The 17,362-nt window shown below is 42.4% G+C and overlaps 1 protein-coding gene across 5 annotated transcripts in view; it reads right to left on the bottom strand.

Annotated features, from left to right (window-relative positions):
- Window positions 1-10,185, bottom strand: part of FAT1 (FAT atypical cadherin 1) — a 168,038-nt gene extending 157,853 nt beyond the window's left edge. For 3 of the 5 annotated variants that reach the window (XM_006128448.3, XM_089777886.1, XM_089777887.1), the window contains exon 1: window positions 6,479-6,633. In XM_006128448.3, the coding sequence (XP_006128510.3) occupies window positions 6,479-6,623 (145 nt within the window). In that variant the 5' untranslated portion in view covers window positions 6,624-6,633. Of the gene's footprint in view, window positions 1-5,814; window positions 5,837-6,478; window positions 6,634-9,497 lie in introns of those variants that run through there. The other 2 variants (XM_006128452.5, XM_075930342.2) reach the window with 2 other exon arrangements.
- Window positions 10,186-17,362: the final 7,177 nt, after the last annotated feature.

Genomic DNA, 17,362 nt, shown 5'->3' with positions numbered 1-17,362 from the left:
CCTCAATAATATTGTGAGGGTTTTTTTAGAAAGGTAATTGTGTTTCCATTACTAACAACACTACTGCCAACCTTAAATTTGCCACCACTTGTTAATATGGTACCTAAATCTGAAAGATCATTTTCCCTCCATAAAGAACTAACTATTCATAAATGGACTTCACCTTTATCTAATCACTTTGACTGAAAAAGTGAATCCTGGATGTATGAAAATAAATTAAACTTTTAAGAATTCTATGTTGAATAGATGTGACTTACCACTAGCATTTTAACTATTCTATCATTATTAGTCTGTGACATGTAATAATATTATATCATACTTTAAAGCACTTATTCCTTATTTTATTCAGGAACTTCAAAAACAATGTGTGTCATTTTTAAACAGTATACAAATATTGAAATCATGATTGCCTGGCTGCCAGTAAAAAAAAAAAATAAAAAAAAATCTAGCCCTGGATAGCAGCTTGGACAAATTTCTTCTGTCAGTTACAAAGAATAATAATCCAATGAGACAGAACTACTAAATGTGGATTTTCAGTATGTGACATAATTTAGACTGATATTGGAAATTGTAAATAGATCTGAGATAATCATTACATAGTGATCTTCAGATTAAGATTCAAAGGTATGAAATGTTAATTCCATGAACAAAAGGATTACATGGGGAAAAATCTAACAATGTAAAGATGTCAGGTGATGTATGCTTTATAAAAACAGACTGTATTTTATCAACTATAGCTCATTCTTAGTGAAGCAAAATGACTACATTCAAGAAATATTTTAGCCAAAGCTATGTTTTAAACTCTAAGATTTTATTATCTCTGAAATAAAACAACTCTATGATTTTCCATTCTTTTTCAAAATATAGCAAAACTGTTTAACTAAATATCATAGCCATATGCAAAGTATACTCCTCTGGAATGCCATTATCAAACATTCTTTGAGTTCCTATTGAGAACAAATGATTAATTAAATTCACATTTTTTCCCAACATTTCATCTTTAAAATATATGATGTAATTGTTTTCCTATAGTGGGAGCTTTTTTACAACAAAGGAGACTTAACCAATTGACAAAGATGCTGTATCATTTCATACAAAAAAAAACATACATAACAAGAGACAACTTAGAATTAGTAAATATTCGTACAGCAGTAGAAAGAATGATTTTCTAAAATTAGGTCTAGTTTGCTCCACCACTAGCTGTAAGTCACTGAATTAAACTGGGCACCAATATTTCACAAACGTACACAATTTACCTTTATATACTACAGTAATGCCTGGAGACTATAACCGAGGTGCCACACCCACCCACCCCCCACTTAAGTAAGAGGCAGTTACAACATAAAAGAGCTTGGGACTATGTAAGACAGACAAAGGAAGTTTAATTGTCCCCATTTTTTACATGGGGAACCAGAGACAACCTTCCTTTTTATAGTAGGTAGTATGGGGGAGAGGAGAAGACTAGAGTAAGGGAAGCTAGCTTCACCAGTGTTATTGAGCATGCTCTGTTAGTGTGAGCATGTTCCGAACAAACCAAGCAGCAAATATGCAGGGAACATGTGACCCACATGCCTCTCCCCTACATGCACCTCTGTGTGGAACTTAGACACAGAGGTATGCCCAAAGTTACACACAAAGACTGTGAAAGAAACAGGAATTAAAATACAGATTTCCTGAGCCCTACTTCAGTGTCTTAAGCACAATACTAACTACCATCTACTCACAAGACTATCCAGTTGAGTTCAATGGGATTACACACAGAACTAAAGTATCTATATGCATAAATGACAACAGGATTAGTTACTTTCTTATTAGCAGTTTGTTCTATGTCTACAGGGAAACTTCAACGTGAGTTTTGGATACTCAAGAAATGTTTCTAGTACGTTCTTTTGCCAATGTAAATTTGGGCTCTATAGTATTTTCCATGTTTTGTTCTACTGAGATTTTCCCATGAGTTTCCAATAGAGTGGGAATCAATATTGTGTGTGTATATTAGGGATGTAAAACATTGTTTAAAAATGTAACCGTGTAACTGCTAAAAATCCTAGCAGCTGCATGGTTAAACATGCTGAGGGCTTTATATATAAGCTTTATACTGCAGAGCCCACAGTATAGCCAGCTCCCTGAGAGTGGGGCCAGGAGCCAGTGTGCGGTGGCTGCACTACAGGCTCTACAATACAGGGCATCCCTGCTATAAGTTGCCCCGGTATACATCCATTCCGCTCTAAAGTTGCTGACATTTCTAGGAACTGATGCATTATAAATCCTCCCATTCCCTGCTCTTAAGTCGCATGCAACCCCCCCCCCCCGCCCCCCAAAAAAAAACCCACATCCCAATCTGTGAAAATAGAAGTCAGCCGTGGGAAAAAAATTCCCCTCTTTTAAGTTGTTTCGCTATAAGTCCAAGTTTTTTATTTTTAACATATCTTGGAATTATAGCGAAGACGGCCTGTATAAATTTTATACTGCATGGCCACAGCGCAGGGTAACAGCCGATTACCCAGGAGCAGGGCCAGCAGGAGCTACTGACCACACTTCCGGAGAGCCGGCATGTAACCATAATGGAAGCTGAAGCTTATCAGTTAACCATTTAAACAGTTACACTTTTACATCCCTAGTGTATATTTATACACAGATAAATAAATGTAAATATACATGCATATACACTTAAATCAACAACTTTTAATTTATACACTACCTTAACAAGTCAAAACATCTTTATGCACCAACATCACAAATTAACATCAACCCAGCTCTGGCTAGTAGTATTTGTACATTTCTGGGATATAAATCTGCAAAACCTCACTCACTCAGAAACATACTACTTAAGTAAGAGCTTGCATGAACACGCCTCAGCTGTGAAGCCTGAAGAGGGAGACAAAGACAATGAGTTTATAGGAGCCCTGCCAATATAATAATTATTATACTTTCATTTCTCTGTAAAATTACTTATAATTCTGATGTTCCATATTAGACTGTGACTATTTAAAGGGGAGTCATGTTTTAGGTTAACATCCTGACACTAGTTTTGTGGAACATGGGTGGGGGAGGATTTATATTAAAATATTAACACATTATGAAAGTTTACAGTTGAGTTATTTTATTAAAGCCAGAAAGTTATTTGGAAAATGCACATTGTTGTGAAGATTAACCTAATACTTTCAACTTGTGGGTAAACACAAGCCCTATATGTACTAAACATTTTGGTTTACTAAATCCTTGAAAGTGACCTATTGCCTAACTCAGTGATCTCCAACCTTTTTAAGCACCTCTTTTAACCTTTTTGAATTTAAGCACAATCCAGGATCTACCTCAAACCCTTTGTGCCCCTTCTCCCAGGCCCTACCCCTGCTCACTCCGTTCTCCCTCCCTCCCCCACCCTCTCTCCCTTTCACCAGGCAGGGGCAGCAGGTTAGGACATGGGCTCTGGTCTTGGGCTCAGGGATTTGGAGTGTGACAAGGGCTCTGAGCTGAGCCTGGGGTAGGGAGTTGGAGTGCAGGAAGGGGTTCAGGCTCTGTAAAGGAATTTGGGTCCAAGGAACTAAGGGCTAGGACAGAGGCTTGGGGGTGTGAGAGGGGGTTCATGACTGGGGTAGGGGTTTGGGATTAAGACTCTTTTAATGATAGAGTATCGTTACATCAGTATTCCACTGTTATATATGAAGATGAGAAAGTTACAGAACTGTTTTGGCATGGTAAGCAGTTTGAGACATAATAAAGATTAAAGCCTCCCTTTCCTGGAGTAAGAGTTCATCCCTCTATCCCAAGCCCTGTAACCCCCATCCATTCTGTGGAGATAGAATATAGGGAAAGAGGGGTACAGGGCTTGGGATGAGACACCCTGACATCTGTGTCCATTCCTCTCCCCTCCCTGCTCTGCAGAGCAAGCAGGAGGCTCTAGGGATGGGGGCAGCTCCAAGGCAAAGAGCAGGAGATGAGCAGCAGTGGGAAGAGGGGCAGCTAAAGTGTTGGCACTTGATAGCCTCTTGGTCAAACCAGTCAGGATTGATTGCCTGTCATAAGCTACAAGATCTACCAGTAGATCCCAATCTACTGGTTGGTAACCACTGGCTTAACTACTTTATGGCCAGGCCTACACTTGGTCGGGTTAAGGTACCTTAAGCCAAGCTTGGCACCGTCTTCACAGAAGGAGGCCGACGGAAGCAGATGCTCACATCAGTTTCCCTTACTCTTTGTGACTATGAGGAGCTGCCCTCAGTTTTCAATTTAGCAGGTCTTAACTAGACCTAATAAATAGAATGCCAGAAGATTGATCTCTAGAGCAACCAGTGAAGACCTGGCTTAAGTAGTTCACATATTCTCTGAAACCCACAACAGGCAACAAGAAAACATAGAATGAATTTAGAAGTTCTGTATGAGTAGTGGATATTTGCTTAAGTAATGGTTGAGAGACTGAACCCTTACTCCAGGAAAGGGAGACTTTAATCTTTATTATGTCTCAAACTGCTTACCATGCCAAAACAGCTCTGTAACTTTCTTATCTTCATATATAACAGTGGAAAACTGATGTAATGATACTCTTATCATTAAAAGACTCTTAATCAGCAGTTATTGTTAATGAGTTTCACAAGAGAAAATTGCAATGAGTTCCCATATCATCTCTTGTGTAATACACATAAAATGCTTTTCTTAATTACAATATACAGAAAACTCCCAAGCAATACTGTGAAAGTGTTAAGTCTAAATGGAACAAGTGATTATCTTGAAACTTTTTGTGACCAAACCACTTCATCTGAGGGGTAAAATGTTAATTCTGCTTTGTTTTTAAGATTTTGCTATGAAGTTTTGCACTTCTTTCTTCCATAAAAGTCAGTGGAAGTTTTGCCACTGACTCTCTATGGGAGCAGAATAGGGCCCTAAAAAGCTTTTCTTGAAGTGAAGTTATTAGACATGGGATAAATGACTCTTATTACTTCTTCTCTTTTAAAAATAAAATCTAAAAAATAAATAAATAAATAAATAAAAACAAAAAACAAACAAAAAAACCCAAGAAATGAAAGGACAAAACAGTAGTGATGGATGAAGTTTCAATCAATATTTAGACTTGCATATATAAATAAGAGCTGTATGCTTAGTAAATATAGTAACTATAAAAATGAATGTAGGTGTTCATCCCTATATCTATTAATATAGTAAGTTAAATCATGTACCGTTAATATTTGAACATATCAAAGGGCAGAATAATAGGTTTTAAGAAATTCCCCTAAAATAAGTGGCATTGCTAATAGTTCTGCTTATTTTAGTGGTCAAAGTTGTAGCTATAATAAGCAGATGGTAAGTTTTGGTTCTTTATTTTTAAAAAGTATATTGTTGGAGTGGAGCTTCAAAACTTATTTGTGTCCCTACTAAAAACATAAATGCCTAATGAAGAATTTCAGGCAAAGGATTTTAGAAACATGGGGGGTTGGGGCACAAAATCAGGAACCTGGAGATCTTCTGTGCACGTTTTGCTCTTTTAAATTTCAAAGGAATTCAAGAGACAAACAATGGTGGATACATTGCAAAAGCACAAAGAAGAAAATAAGCTGGAGATATGTATTCATTTCAAATCTTCCTGGGTCTACCAGGATATTAAATTTACAACGGGCCATTAAATGCATAATGCATATAGACACCTTTCCTTCAGGGTACAAAATTATCACCTCCTCTCTTCCTAGGCGTAATTTACTAGAATCCCGCAGGCGAAATTACAGGGAAGTCTCTGAATACTTCTCTCCTCATTTAAACTCGTAATAACAAGCCCCCTTTACAAGCATTTAACCGAGACAAGCAGTAGCTGAATAATGAACTGACCAGAAACAGCCACCATGCCACCAAGAGTCTGTAGTCTAAAACGTAACTGGAAGGGGGGAGAATGGGAGAAGAACTTTCAAAGTGTTCCGCTCAGTTTCAGAGGCAGCGTGGCCTGACGAAGCCATGCAAGAAAAAGAAGGCTCATGAGCGCAGGTTTAACCCGTCCAGGTCTTTTCCTCCCACCCCTCCATCGTGGCGGCTTTGATTAGAGGGTGTAGCGGATGGATGCAGGACAATAACGCCGCGCCAAGCCTCTTGTTTCCACGCTCGCTTCAAGACTTACTATTCTGCTCACGTCGGCGCTCACCGCCCCCTAGCCCCGCGCCCCCACCACGCTCACCGGGTGAGGCAGGAGGAGCAAGCGAGCGGCTGCTGCAATCAACCTTGCAGGCAGGAGGTGTGGGGGGGTTTCCCTACGGGCACCTTCCCAGTCACCACCCCCCTCCCTTCTTGCCCCCGAACTCCCTGTCCAACTTTGCAGGACTTTGCCCCCCCCCGCCGCCCCGGGCTGTAGCCTTTGCGGGCGGCGTGCGAGCAGGAGCAGAGCCCGAGGCAGGCGGCAGCCCCGGCTCCTTTCTCTCCGGCACCCAGCCCCAAACTTCTGCCCCACGCCTCCAACTCGCCGCAAAGTTTCCCCAAGAGGCCGCGAGAGCCTGCGCTTCACCTCTCATTGCCGCCTGGGAGGAAATTGATGGTGGGGCTTCGTAGGCGCCCAGCGCTGCATGGTGACCAGCCCGACTCCGTCCCTTTCTCCCCTTCGCCGCCTTCCCTGGCGCTCTCCCCCTCTCCCAAGCCGCTGCACTCTGCATTGCTATATTCCTCCGCAGGCCAGGCCTGCCACCACAACTCCCTCCGGAACTAATTTCTCTGGCATGAAAACCTAAACCACACCAGAGACTCCAGGGCTCCCAACCATCTGGCTCCTAAATTATTATACCCTTCACATCAAAAGATCCACTATCTCTCCTCGGTGGCAGGACCAAATTCACTGGTTTTTTGTTTTGTTTTGTTTTAAAAAAAAGCTTTCTGTGACAAAGCAGAGGCAGTGAAAACTTAACCTTTGCCTGCTAATTGTTGTTCTTTTTGGAACACATGATTCGGTGGTACTCGCAGGCTTAAAAATGAGCAGAGCGAAGTATGATATCAAATCTAGAAACTCAAAACCGGGATCCTTTCTTTTGTTATTAAACTATCAGAGTTTGCTGTTTCAAATCAACCGGCATGATTGCAATCGGCATTTAAATATATCCCGTCTCATTTACAGGACTATAATTGTTTTATAGTTTCCTGCCTGTTGCACAACCCTTAAAAGGAATCCGGCTAAAACTGAATCAACCCCAGTGATAACACAAGACACAGTACAAAGTTCTCAGTGCAACGAGTGGGAGTGTTTCCCCGGTATATGTATGCACAGCTGGGTAAGAAAACCTAAACTCTGCAAACTCCGGCTCTGGAAAGTGGCATGCATATTATATACGCCCTGTAACCCAAATACCACTAACCTCCTCATTATCCGGCCAGAAATTAAAGACGAAAAAGACAAAAATACCAACTTGGAAGACAGAGACCGTTTTGCATTTCACTGTGTACAGTTATTTTACTGGACGGCTTATTTAAAACTTGAAAAAACAGAACTCTTAAAACAGTAGTCTGGAAATCAGTAAACACCTGGCAAGAAGTCAAAAGATACCCCCAAACAAAACCTTGTGCAGAAAGATTAGCAAATCCAAAATGTGAGCGACACAGGACCAAATCCTGCACTCTTTACTCACGGGAGTAGCCACAGTAAAATTACTACTGTAGAGAGCAAGAAGAATCGCTCAGCCTCTCGCTTTTTCTACCTTCAACCTTGGGGACAAGTGTTTAGGGGTTTTAAAAGAAGAAGCATCATGGGAGCTTTAATTCAAAGAAATTGTTCTCAATATGGAGGTCTCCAGTAAGGGCAGGGAGGATGTTTTTTGGGAGGGGAAGAAAAATCTCAGATCAGGTACTTCATGGCCCCCACCTCAATTTAATTGTCATCATTTACTCTGTAGCTGTGTACTTGAAAGTCTCTAACAAGTTATGCAAAGGGGAAAATAAATAACTAGGGGCATTCAAAGAGAATCCTGTTGCTCCATTGAAAGTGGACTTTTACACAATGATAAGCTGGGCGCTCGCTGGTGCATTTAACTGGAGTAACAATCTACAATTAAAGGGTAACAAATTTATTTGGGCATAAGCTTTCTTGTCCAATGCATCTGACAAAGTGGGTTTTACCCAGGAAAGCTTATGTCCAAATAAACGTTAGCCTTTAAAGTGCCACTGAACGCTTCTTTTTTGTTTTTTGTTTTTGGCTTTTTTTTCCAGGAATGGACTAACATATCCTCTGACAGTTTAAATTTGGGGTTTAGTAAACAGCACCATGAAACTTAATATGCATACACAAAAACATCACTGCTCGCTGAGATAGAAAATCGTAACTACAGCTATAGGTGGGATTGGCCAAATTGTTTGCGTAGATGATGTAAAATGCGGCTACCTGAGTGCATCTGAGATCTCCCTTATCTTTTACAGTGTTGACGAAATTGGACTGCGCGTTAGCTATAAGGCGCTGTGTTGTTAAAAAGAGTCCCTTTGATGTACCTCCTACACATTCCTTGAAATAGCAAATGCTACCAATAAAGTACCCATTTGGGGGTAAACCTAAAATGGTATCGTCCTGGTGTATACATGTAAATAACATTAAAGATTAATACGGTCAAATATTCCTCGGAGTGATCTTCATTCATTAATAAATGATAAACGCTTAATAACGATCAAACATTTGTTTGGGGAATTCTGACTAGGCAGCCTCACTGAGAACTCTAATTGCCTGGAAGGAGCCGGAGTACATCGCCACAGGACGCAAGCACAGGGCGAAAGGAAGATTAGAGGAGCACATTTATTACGCATTTCGCCGTGCACGGGTTTTCCGGGCCAAATAAGTCAATCAATGCGGCATCATTGGGAGTCCTAATGATTCCTGCGCATTCTGTGACTTAAATCTTCATGCATTCAGGACCGGATCAGAAGAAATCGACTCACGTATAAATACGTCCTTTGCTTTTTTTAGTAGGTGGTGGAAATGATTGTAAAGTGAGGGGCACGAGTCATGCGGACACAAAGACCCCGCAACCTAGTCTAGACAGATCGGAGCAGGAAACAGCGAGATAAGAGGGCAGTGGGGACTCCTCCGGATCCCTGGTGTCTCCGGACAATGCTGAACTTGGCAGCCTGGAGGGGGGGCCGCTATATTCAGTGTGCGGACTAGAGGGCGCTGCACCACAATACATCGTCCCGGACCCCTTGCTCTCCTTCCCAAAGGCACCATTTCTAAAACAAGTTATATGCAAAACCCAGTAGAACATCTTTGCAACAATCCTTCTTGAATTGACTCTGGTTTTTTTACGGGGTTTGACTGATCTGTCTATATATCTCTGTCTCTAACAAGGGAGGGAAATATATGCATGTATGTTTAGAGGAATCAAAACAGGTATACGCAGGGTATATATATACCCACCCACATTAGCCATACAAACACAGCAGTGTCTATTTCATTAAACTAGAGGAGCGTAAATATTTCCATATATGCTCCGGGAGAGCATAAATAAACACATTTAATGATTTTTTAAAAATCCAGGGAAAATAAACAGATAACTCACCAGACCAGCTGGACTTAACACTCTTTTCCCCAGAGTCCACTCTAGTTGAGTTGATCCCCGTACTCTTTGCTTAATTATAAAAAAGTCAGGCTCCTAAAGTATTAACTTTTGCCTCCCTTCCGTTCTTCCAACGCGTAGCAAATCCAGCTCCAGTGCCCATACCCCGATGGCCGCCTTTCGTCTTGTACCCATCCGATTTTGAAACTTGAAGGGGGGAGGAGTGAAAAGCCAGGGACCGAAGGATCCAAGTTTGTCAAGACATGTCCAGGCAAAGAGTGGGGAGAGTTGAGCAGCTCAGGAGCGAGAGCGCGAGCTGCAGTAGATCACTGACTCACTCCCTCTCCTCTCCCTCGCTCGCTCGCTCTTGGCCCTTGCTCGCTGGAGCGCCGTCCCCTCCCTCTTCCACGCGTTGGAATGAAGGGCTTCTCCGGCGGCGGCAGCCAGTCCTCCTACCCTGGCCCCCGCGGCTCCCTGGGGGCGGATCTCTGCCTCTGGCTCGGCACAGCGGAGGCTCTCAGGCACCTGAGCCGGAGCCTCCCTCCCACCACGGCTCGCAGCGTTTCCTGAGCCAGTGTGTGACAGCAGGTGACGCGCCCCGCTGCCGCTACCGCTGCCTTTCCTGGAGCACTCAGCGCCGACGCGTCCCGGGTCTCAGTTCCTGGCCTGAGAGTCGGACTCCGCTGTCACCGCTCCAGCTCCTCTTGGCGGGAGAAGTGTAGACTGGTGCCGTTCCCCTTCCCAAAGCGCTTCCTCCTTTATCGCCCCCTCCCTCAGCCTCTGCACTACAGCCCTGGAGTGGCAGATTTCCCCTTATAAACCTTGGAGCTGCGACTTTGCTCTGCTCGTTTACTCCTCGCAAGTTCTACCCACCCCCTCCCAGCCCCAGGGTACTGCACATACACCGGGGGCAATTTTCAGCAGGTCATACCTGGATCAACTCCAGGCCATTTGCCAGCAGGACAGTCAAAAAGGGTTATGATGATACATTCCACCCCCCTCCCCGCAGATCTTTTGGCGCTAGATCTGTGCAGATAAAAGGGGCAGGGGTTAGAACATGCAGAAGGTATGCTTTTCTCCCACTCTGTCCATAATCAAATAAATACACGGATTTACTCATCCATTAAAACAAAAAGATTCAGCCTCCAGCAGAAGCCAGACTGGAAAATTTCAGCCCCAAAGGTTAACATTTCAGAAAGTTGCATGTAACTAGGAGGGGGGGGGGGGGGAAGTGTCACAATTTCAGGACATATGAAACAGAATGACATGGCCTGTGAAACTTTGACTAGAGCAGCCACTGCTGCTCCTACTGTAATGCTTACTTAGTAACCTCACAGGGGTGTTGTGAGACTAAATTTGTAAAGCGTTCTGAGATTCTCAGGTGGATGATGGAGTAAAAGTGCAACATAGCATTATAGAGCATCTTTCATCCCTAACCCTAAGGAGCTTCAGTCACTTTACAAGTTAGGAGCTTTACTTTACAAACTTGATCCAAAGCCACTTGAAGTCAATGGAAGGGTTCCCACGCATATATACTGGAATCTCATCTACAGCCCCCTTTTGTAAAGCCCCACACACTCAAGCCACTGGGGTTACTGTATCTTTGAAAAAAATGGAGCTGTAGCCCCACCTGTAGTCCAACTCAGGTGTCTCAAATTTAGTCAGCTATATTGAACTACATAGGTGACTTTGAGTATGCTCCAAGATACAGGATGCTGTGTCAGCAGACCAGAGCTAATGGGGTCACATGAGAGCAAATGCCCCCCCCCCATTTGTGCTAGGGGACAGTTGTACTGAGCGTGGCAGAGAGGGAGGAGTGTTTAGGAAAGAAATCAACACCTAGCACTTCTACTGAGCCTCGCTAGGATCAGGGAAGAGAGAGGGGCACAGATAAGCCCTCTGAGTCTCATCTCTTTTTCACCTGCAGCAGCAGTTACTTGAGATGTTTGGTGCTCACTCAAGCTGGAGCTGTTCCCTCAGCAGGAAAGAGATGAGAGAAGTAAGCAGGGAAAGAGCCATGAATGAGGTGGTGGGGAGGCTAGTGGTGCAAGTGGTACAGGGGAGTGAGAAAGGGAGCAGGGGCAATTTGTGGGGTACTCACATGCCCAGGTCTGGACAAAGAGTTTGTGGGGCCCAAGGTGGTATGCTGACAGTGGCTGCACTGCATTGCCAGGGAGCTCCCAGCCACGACAGTGAGTAAGTGGCCGGGTGGGAAGGTACTGGGCAGAGCGGAGCCCTGAAGGCGCGGAGGCCAAGACAACTGCCTTGCTCACTTTGCCCTAAGGCCAGGCTTGCACATGCACTCCAAACCTTTAAACTGTGCCCCCCCACTATCAAGAGTTGTCAGTCATCCGTGCCAGTGGATCTCCTGGCTATATGGAGCTTAAGAAGTACAGAGGGCATTGTACTCCCTGTACATCAACTTCACTGGATGTGAATAAAAAATTAACCCACATAAGACTTTGCAACTGTTCCCACCTGTTCCTGAGCTAGGCCTCATTGCTAGTGATCATTCTTATTCTTTCTTTACGTGGTCATGAGGAGAGCTGGACACTGGAGGAGTATGGAAATACTGCAAGGGAGCTATAAGCCTCTCTGGTGAAACAGAAGTGAAGCTACCTCAATGGTTGGTTAAAAGGGAAAGGGTTTTTCAAATTTGGATAATTCATCATCTTACTCCTCATTTCATATTATTCTAAGACTGAGCACTTTGTTTCTTCTTCACATAAATTGCTTACTTCCTCAATTGGATTAAACTGTCACATTTATATATTATATTAAATAAATACAACCACATTTTGAATTTCAAGACTATAATTCAGTTTGGGGGCTCTGATTTCTACATAGGCCTTTCCCACTTGAGTGGTTTGTGTGGTCACCAGGAATGTCAAAATTGAATAATAGCAAGTCTTGGCAGAATTTGATTTTCAGTTTTTTTATAGTTTCAATTAATAATATCCATTTTGTTCTGATTTTTTATCAATTTAAATTTTCACAGATGGGCAAAATCATGGATCTTATTTATCAAAATTTTCACAGTTACAGGAACTTATGGAGGGAGTCAGATAGAAATTATTTAATAGCAGCAGACATTGGGATTGAAAACTAAAACTATAAACTCTTAAAGTGTCAACATATTACAGTGTATGAGATAAATATTCTTAAATCAAAAGCTAACATATTATTAAGCAGTATTTTGCTTACTTTGCCTATCTGAAATTTTCATTTATTGATGGAACTATTTTCTCATCAATTTGTGTGAGTCGAATGTAATTGAAGTTTGTCAACAATTACCAATAAAAATCTAATCTTTCCAAGTCTTACTATAGTTCAGTAATTTAAAGCTGACTATTACATATATTGTTGGCTGGTTTTTATGGGTAATATAATGACTGGTTAATATGGTTGGTAGGCTAGCCTTCTAGGCTTTAATTCAGGTTCTAAGGCCCCAGATTTTGGAGACTTTCACTTGCTGGTTGATTAAACAATGACCATGCAAGCTGGGGCACTGAACATCTCTTAGGGGATGCTATAAAGGCCTAGAAATTCAGAACTTAGAACGATTGAGATTTAGGTGAGTATTACTGCTACTCATAGAACAATCTTACCCCCATCCCCAAATCCACACTATGTTGTGTGATTGAGAGAGAGTTACAATAGAAAGCAAAGGAGACACACAGTCACTTTCACACATTGGGTGCTGATATTCATCAACTCAAGAAAAACAAAAAGTTCAAGCTCGCAGCTTGAATCATTGGTGTTTGTAAGTTTTTATTATGTGTATAATTTTTATGATCTTTTGTAATAGGTTTTTAAGATAATGATCCATACTGACAAAGTCATTTTGCAAGGTGATTTATTCAATATTCAATATTCCATTTTCATTTGATGTTTTTTCTTCTTTTTGATATTTCAGTCTTACAGATAATGTCTATGAAACAATTATATTTCACAGCATCATATTTAAACGATGTCCTCTTTACAGGGTGATTTTTAGCATGTTATCCAAGAGAAAATTGGTATATTATGATGATATTTCTTGAACCCACTAATGAGACAGATAGGAGAGCATTCAAAATACAGGCACCAATGCATAGTGAAAATATGAAACATGACAGGGTGTCTCTGAAAAGATCAGTCTGAAACCTGTGAGCCTATGGCTACAACATTGAGAATGTTGTATGCAACACTGAGAAGTCTGGGAGAGGAGATATGACGAGTACTTTAAAAGACCTTTGGCATAGTGCATTTTGTAGCAAAGAATATTCTGGACTAGGTAATCACAAACCTGATCAGTGAATGTGACCAAGCCTTTGTAAAGGTCACCATAATAGATTAAGCTTTAGCTATGAAACTTAGTATTGTTAACAATAGATAGTGGAACTTAGATTTATTTTTTTAAAAAGGAAACAAACACCCATTGTCTAAAATTCTGGGCCCATTTACAGCAACTAAGATATAGCTAATAACATTTTCAACACTGAGCTGCCAGCAACTGACAACAAAAATTGACTCGTCATAAAAAGGAGCAGAAACTCCGAAATAATATTTCTAAATACAATAATCAGAACACCTTCTTTACGATCCCAACAACCTACCTCAGGCAAAATTCTGGGCACACAAATGAGTCTTTTACTCTATAGTTAACAAATTAGAGTTCTGATGGATCTCCTATAAAAGCTAAAGTCAAAGGTCTGCAGAATTACCTTGCCACCCTCCCCCAGATATTTACATCCAAGGACTGCTCTCAGGCATTTCAGATGATCTTTCAACTGTTGCGATTGTACCTGGGGAGAGTTGCAGTCACTCAGGCTAGAAGGACCTACACTACATGAAGATTTAAAGATCAAAATCAGCACTTTGAATTGTATCCGATTTGAAGATGACAAAGGCAAGAATAATTGTAGCATGATCTCAAAGACAAAAGGTGGCAATTGTCACACAAAGTGCAGATGATAAACGGTACTTCTGGACATCAAAATAGCCTGAGCCTCCAGGAATAATCAAGTATCAATAACTGTCTGTAAAACTGTGAGCCTCTAGGGCAAAGGGCTAATATACCTTTTCAGAACTTGCACAACTTCCAGCAAGTTCAGAGTCAGTTATGTATGAAGTGATATGTTGAGGGTGAAATTCACTCCAGTGCAGACCCTATGTACCATGTAAATCCCACTTATGCCCTCAAAAGAGAAGCAGAAAAAGAGGGGATGTTAGTTGGTACAAGTTGTGATCTAGACCTATTCTCTTCCCCCATTTAACATCAGTAGCTTAACCATCCCTTTGTTCCCCTCACTCTGGGAAAAGATGCTCTATAACAGTCTTATCGTGGGACAGCAGGAAGGGTTTAGCAGTTCTTCACTGCAACCTGGCTTTTGGTTTCCCTTCCTTACAGGTCCAGGATTAAGGGACAAAAAGCTTCAACTTCTGTGTAATTCCTGGCTGCGACTCTCCACAGACCTAATAGAGTGGAACAACCCTTCACCTTCACTTACCCCCATGAGAAAGATGCGATTTGGGGAAGCACACATTCATAAGTAAACAGGTATTTCCCCTCCTGAAACAAAGCTTTGCAGGGCCAATACAAATCTGTGCCAATAGTTATACTCCTTTAGCTGACGGTATTCTGGTAGGAATATTTTCTTTTTTCATAATGTACCTTTCTGTTGAAATTATACCCAAGGAACTTACACAATGTAAAAATAACACAAATATTTGATGTAGTTACTATTTTATAGCACTTATAAAGGCTTTTCAAAGAGAGACTGTCAAAATAACTAATCATATATCACCATGAATACCGTGAAATGCAAAAGCCCTCACAGCTGTTTGGTAGTATGTCATGTGTACTAAGAGTCTGAAGACAAGTACTGGAAGCAACTCAAACATTAGACTCTCTGGACTCTAGCTCTTGGTGGAGTCCTACTGTATTAAACGTACCCAGATTTAGTAATAAAGATGTCTTTGGTAGGGTTACAAGAAAAGGTATAATGTCCCAGAGGTTTTTTGTTTGTTTGTTTGGGGTTTTTTTGGTTGAACTGCAACTACCCAAAGGATAAGTCTATACAGCAGAGTTATTTCAGGATACCTGAAGTATCCCGAAATAGCTATTCCACTTCTATTTAAGCAGCCCATTATTTCAAAATAGATTTCAAAATAACTGGTAGCTCATTTTGACGTCCCGGTAACCCTCATTCCATGAGGGTTAAGGGGCAATTGGGAATAGTGAGTTATTTCAAAATACACTTGAAATAAGCTATGTAATTTGCGTAACGCAAATTGTGTAGCTTATTTCGAGTTAAGTGTGCTGTTTAGATGCACCCAAAGACCTTAGGACAACCAAAATCTTTGTATAATCTCTGTTTTATTAACAAAGAGAACTAACTGATCTGAAAAGCCAGCTGTTAATTTTCCTTAACAGCAAATTTGGGAAGCCTACATTGTATCCCTTACTCAAATGCCACCTGGCCTTGCAGTGGCCATTCACTGCATTTCCAGATTTCCTTTAAGTACAGATTTCCTTTAAGTACCAGCCAACAACTGGGGAACAAGTGCACTGGGCTTTGGAAATAGGAACCTGCTTAAGAACATAACACTCTTCCCCATCAACCTTCTTCTGGCACAAGCCTGGGCCTACATTGTGGCATTGTTCATTGTAGCATGAACAACCTGGAATTCTGATAGGTCCACTGGTTTTTGTAATGCCATTCATCTTATTGTTCTCTGTGTTCTGGGGCTGGCAAATCAATGTGTAGCTGCAATGACAGGGACATGGGCTGTTATGCCTAGTGGTCAGAACAGAGGGACAGAAGCAAAGACGGTGGCAGCTATACAACAGAAGGCCAGAGCCAGACACGATGTAAGGGTGAGCAGAGGAGCAAGGGCTTGGAGCAAGACTGGGAGTAGACAGGAGTCTAGGATGGGAAGATGGGAAGTAGGAGCAGGTGGGAAAGCAAGAATTGAGAGCTGGCAGGAAACAGTAGTAGCCACACAAAGATTCCTCTATTGCTCAGACAACTTCCTGATATGATTTTCTGGTTTATATAGTACTCCTTAGCCAATCTGAGGGCTGTTTCTTCCAATTGGAAGCTTTGTGGTGAGGCTCTCTGCAAGCTAGTCCTTTCCTGGACTCTTCCCTAATTATGGAGTGAACTGCTGGGTGGCAGTCGTGGTCTAAGCACTATTCCGGAGCACAGTTTTGAGGCCTGTGATCCTTCACAGTAATCTGCTGATAAATACTAGGCAGATGTGGCAGCATCATCCCTCTCAGTTTTCAAATCTCCAACCTCATTGAAGTTGGCCAGTGACTCTTCAGTGAGCTTTATTCTGAACTAGACTTACCCATCATAGTCCGGTCCTTCAGGGCAGGGGACTGGCAGTATGTATGTTGGGGTTCAGGAGTCAGGGCAGGGCCTTGGGGATAGGGGGAGCAGGAGGCTGGGAGGGTGCAAGAGTGAGAGTGGAGGCATGAGGAGGGACTCAGGGGGATGTTCCCATCTGGCAGGGCATTCTCTCCCTCCCCAGCTGGGGGGGTCTTTTCTCCCCACCTCCCCCCAGGCCAGCAGAGGCCTTCCCTCCCTCCCTCAGATCCCTCCCTCCCTCAGGTCCCTTCCTCCCCCAGCCATCAGGTGCCTTCTGTCACCTCCTTTCAACCCCTCCTCAGCCACCCGGGGCCTTCTGCCTCCACCCCCTTCAGCGAGCCTTCTGTCTCCTCCTAGGGGCCAAGGCCTGGGGGAGGGGGAAAGGATTTGTGATGGGGGATACTTACCCAGTTCAGGTTACTGGCAAGATTGCAGAGCCTCAGCCCTGCTAGCTACTCTCTTGATAGTATGACAGCCCTCTCCCCCCCCCGCAGTGCCATTACACTATAT

This window comes from Pelodiscus sinensis, chromosome 4, assembly GCF_052426305.1.
Source record: "Pelodiscus sinensis isolate ZL-2025 chromosome 4, ASM5242630v1, whole genome shotgun sequence".
Classification (NCBI taxonomy): Eukaryota; Metazoa; Chordata; order Testudines; family Trionychidae; genus Pelodiscus; species Pelodiscus sinensis.
Note: the sequence above shows the minus strand (reverse complement) of the source record. Positions and strands in the feature narration are given on the sequence as shown.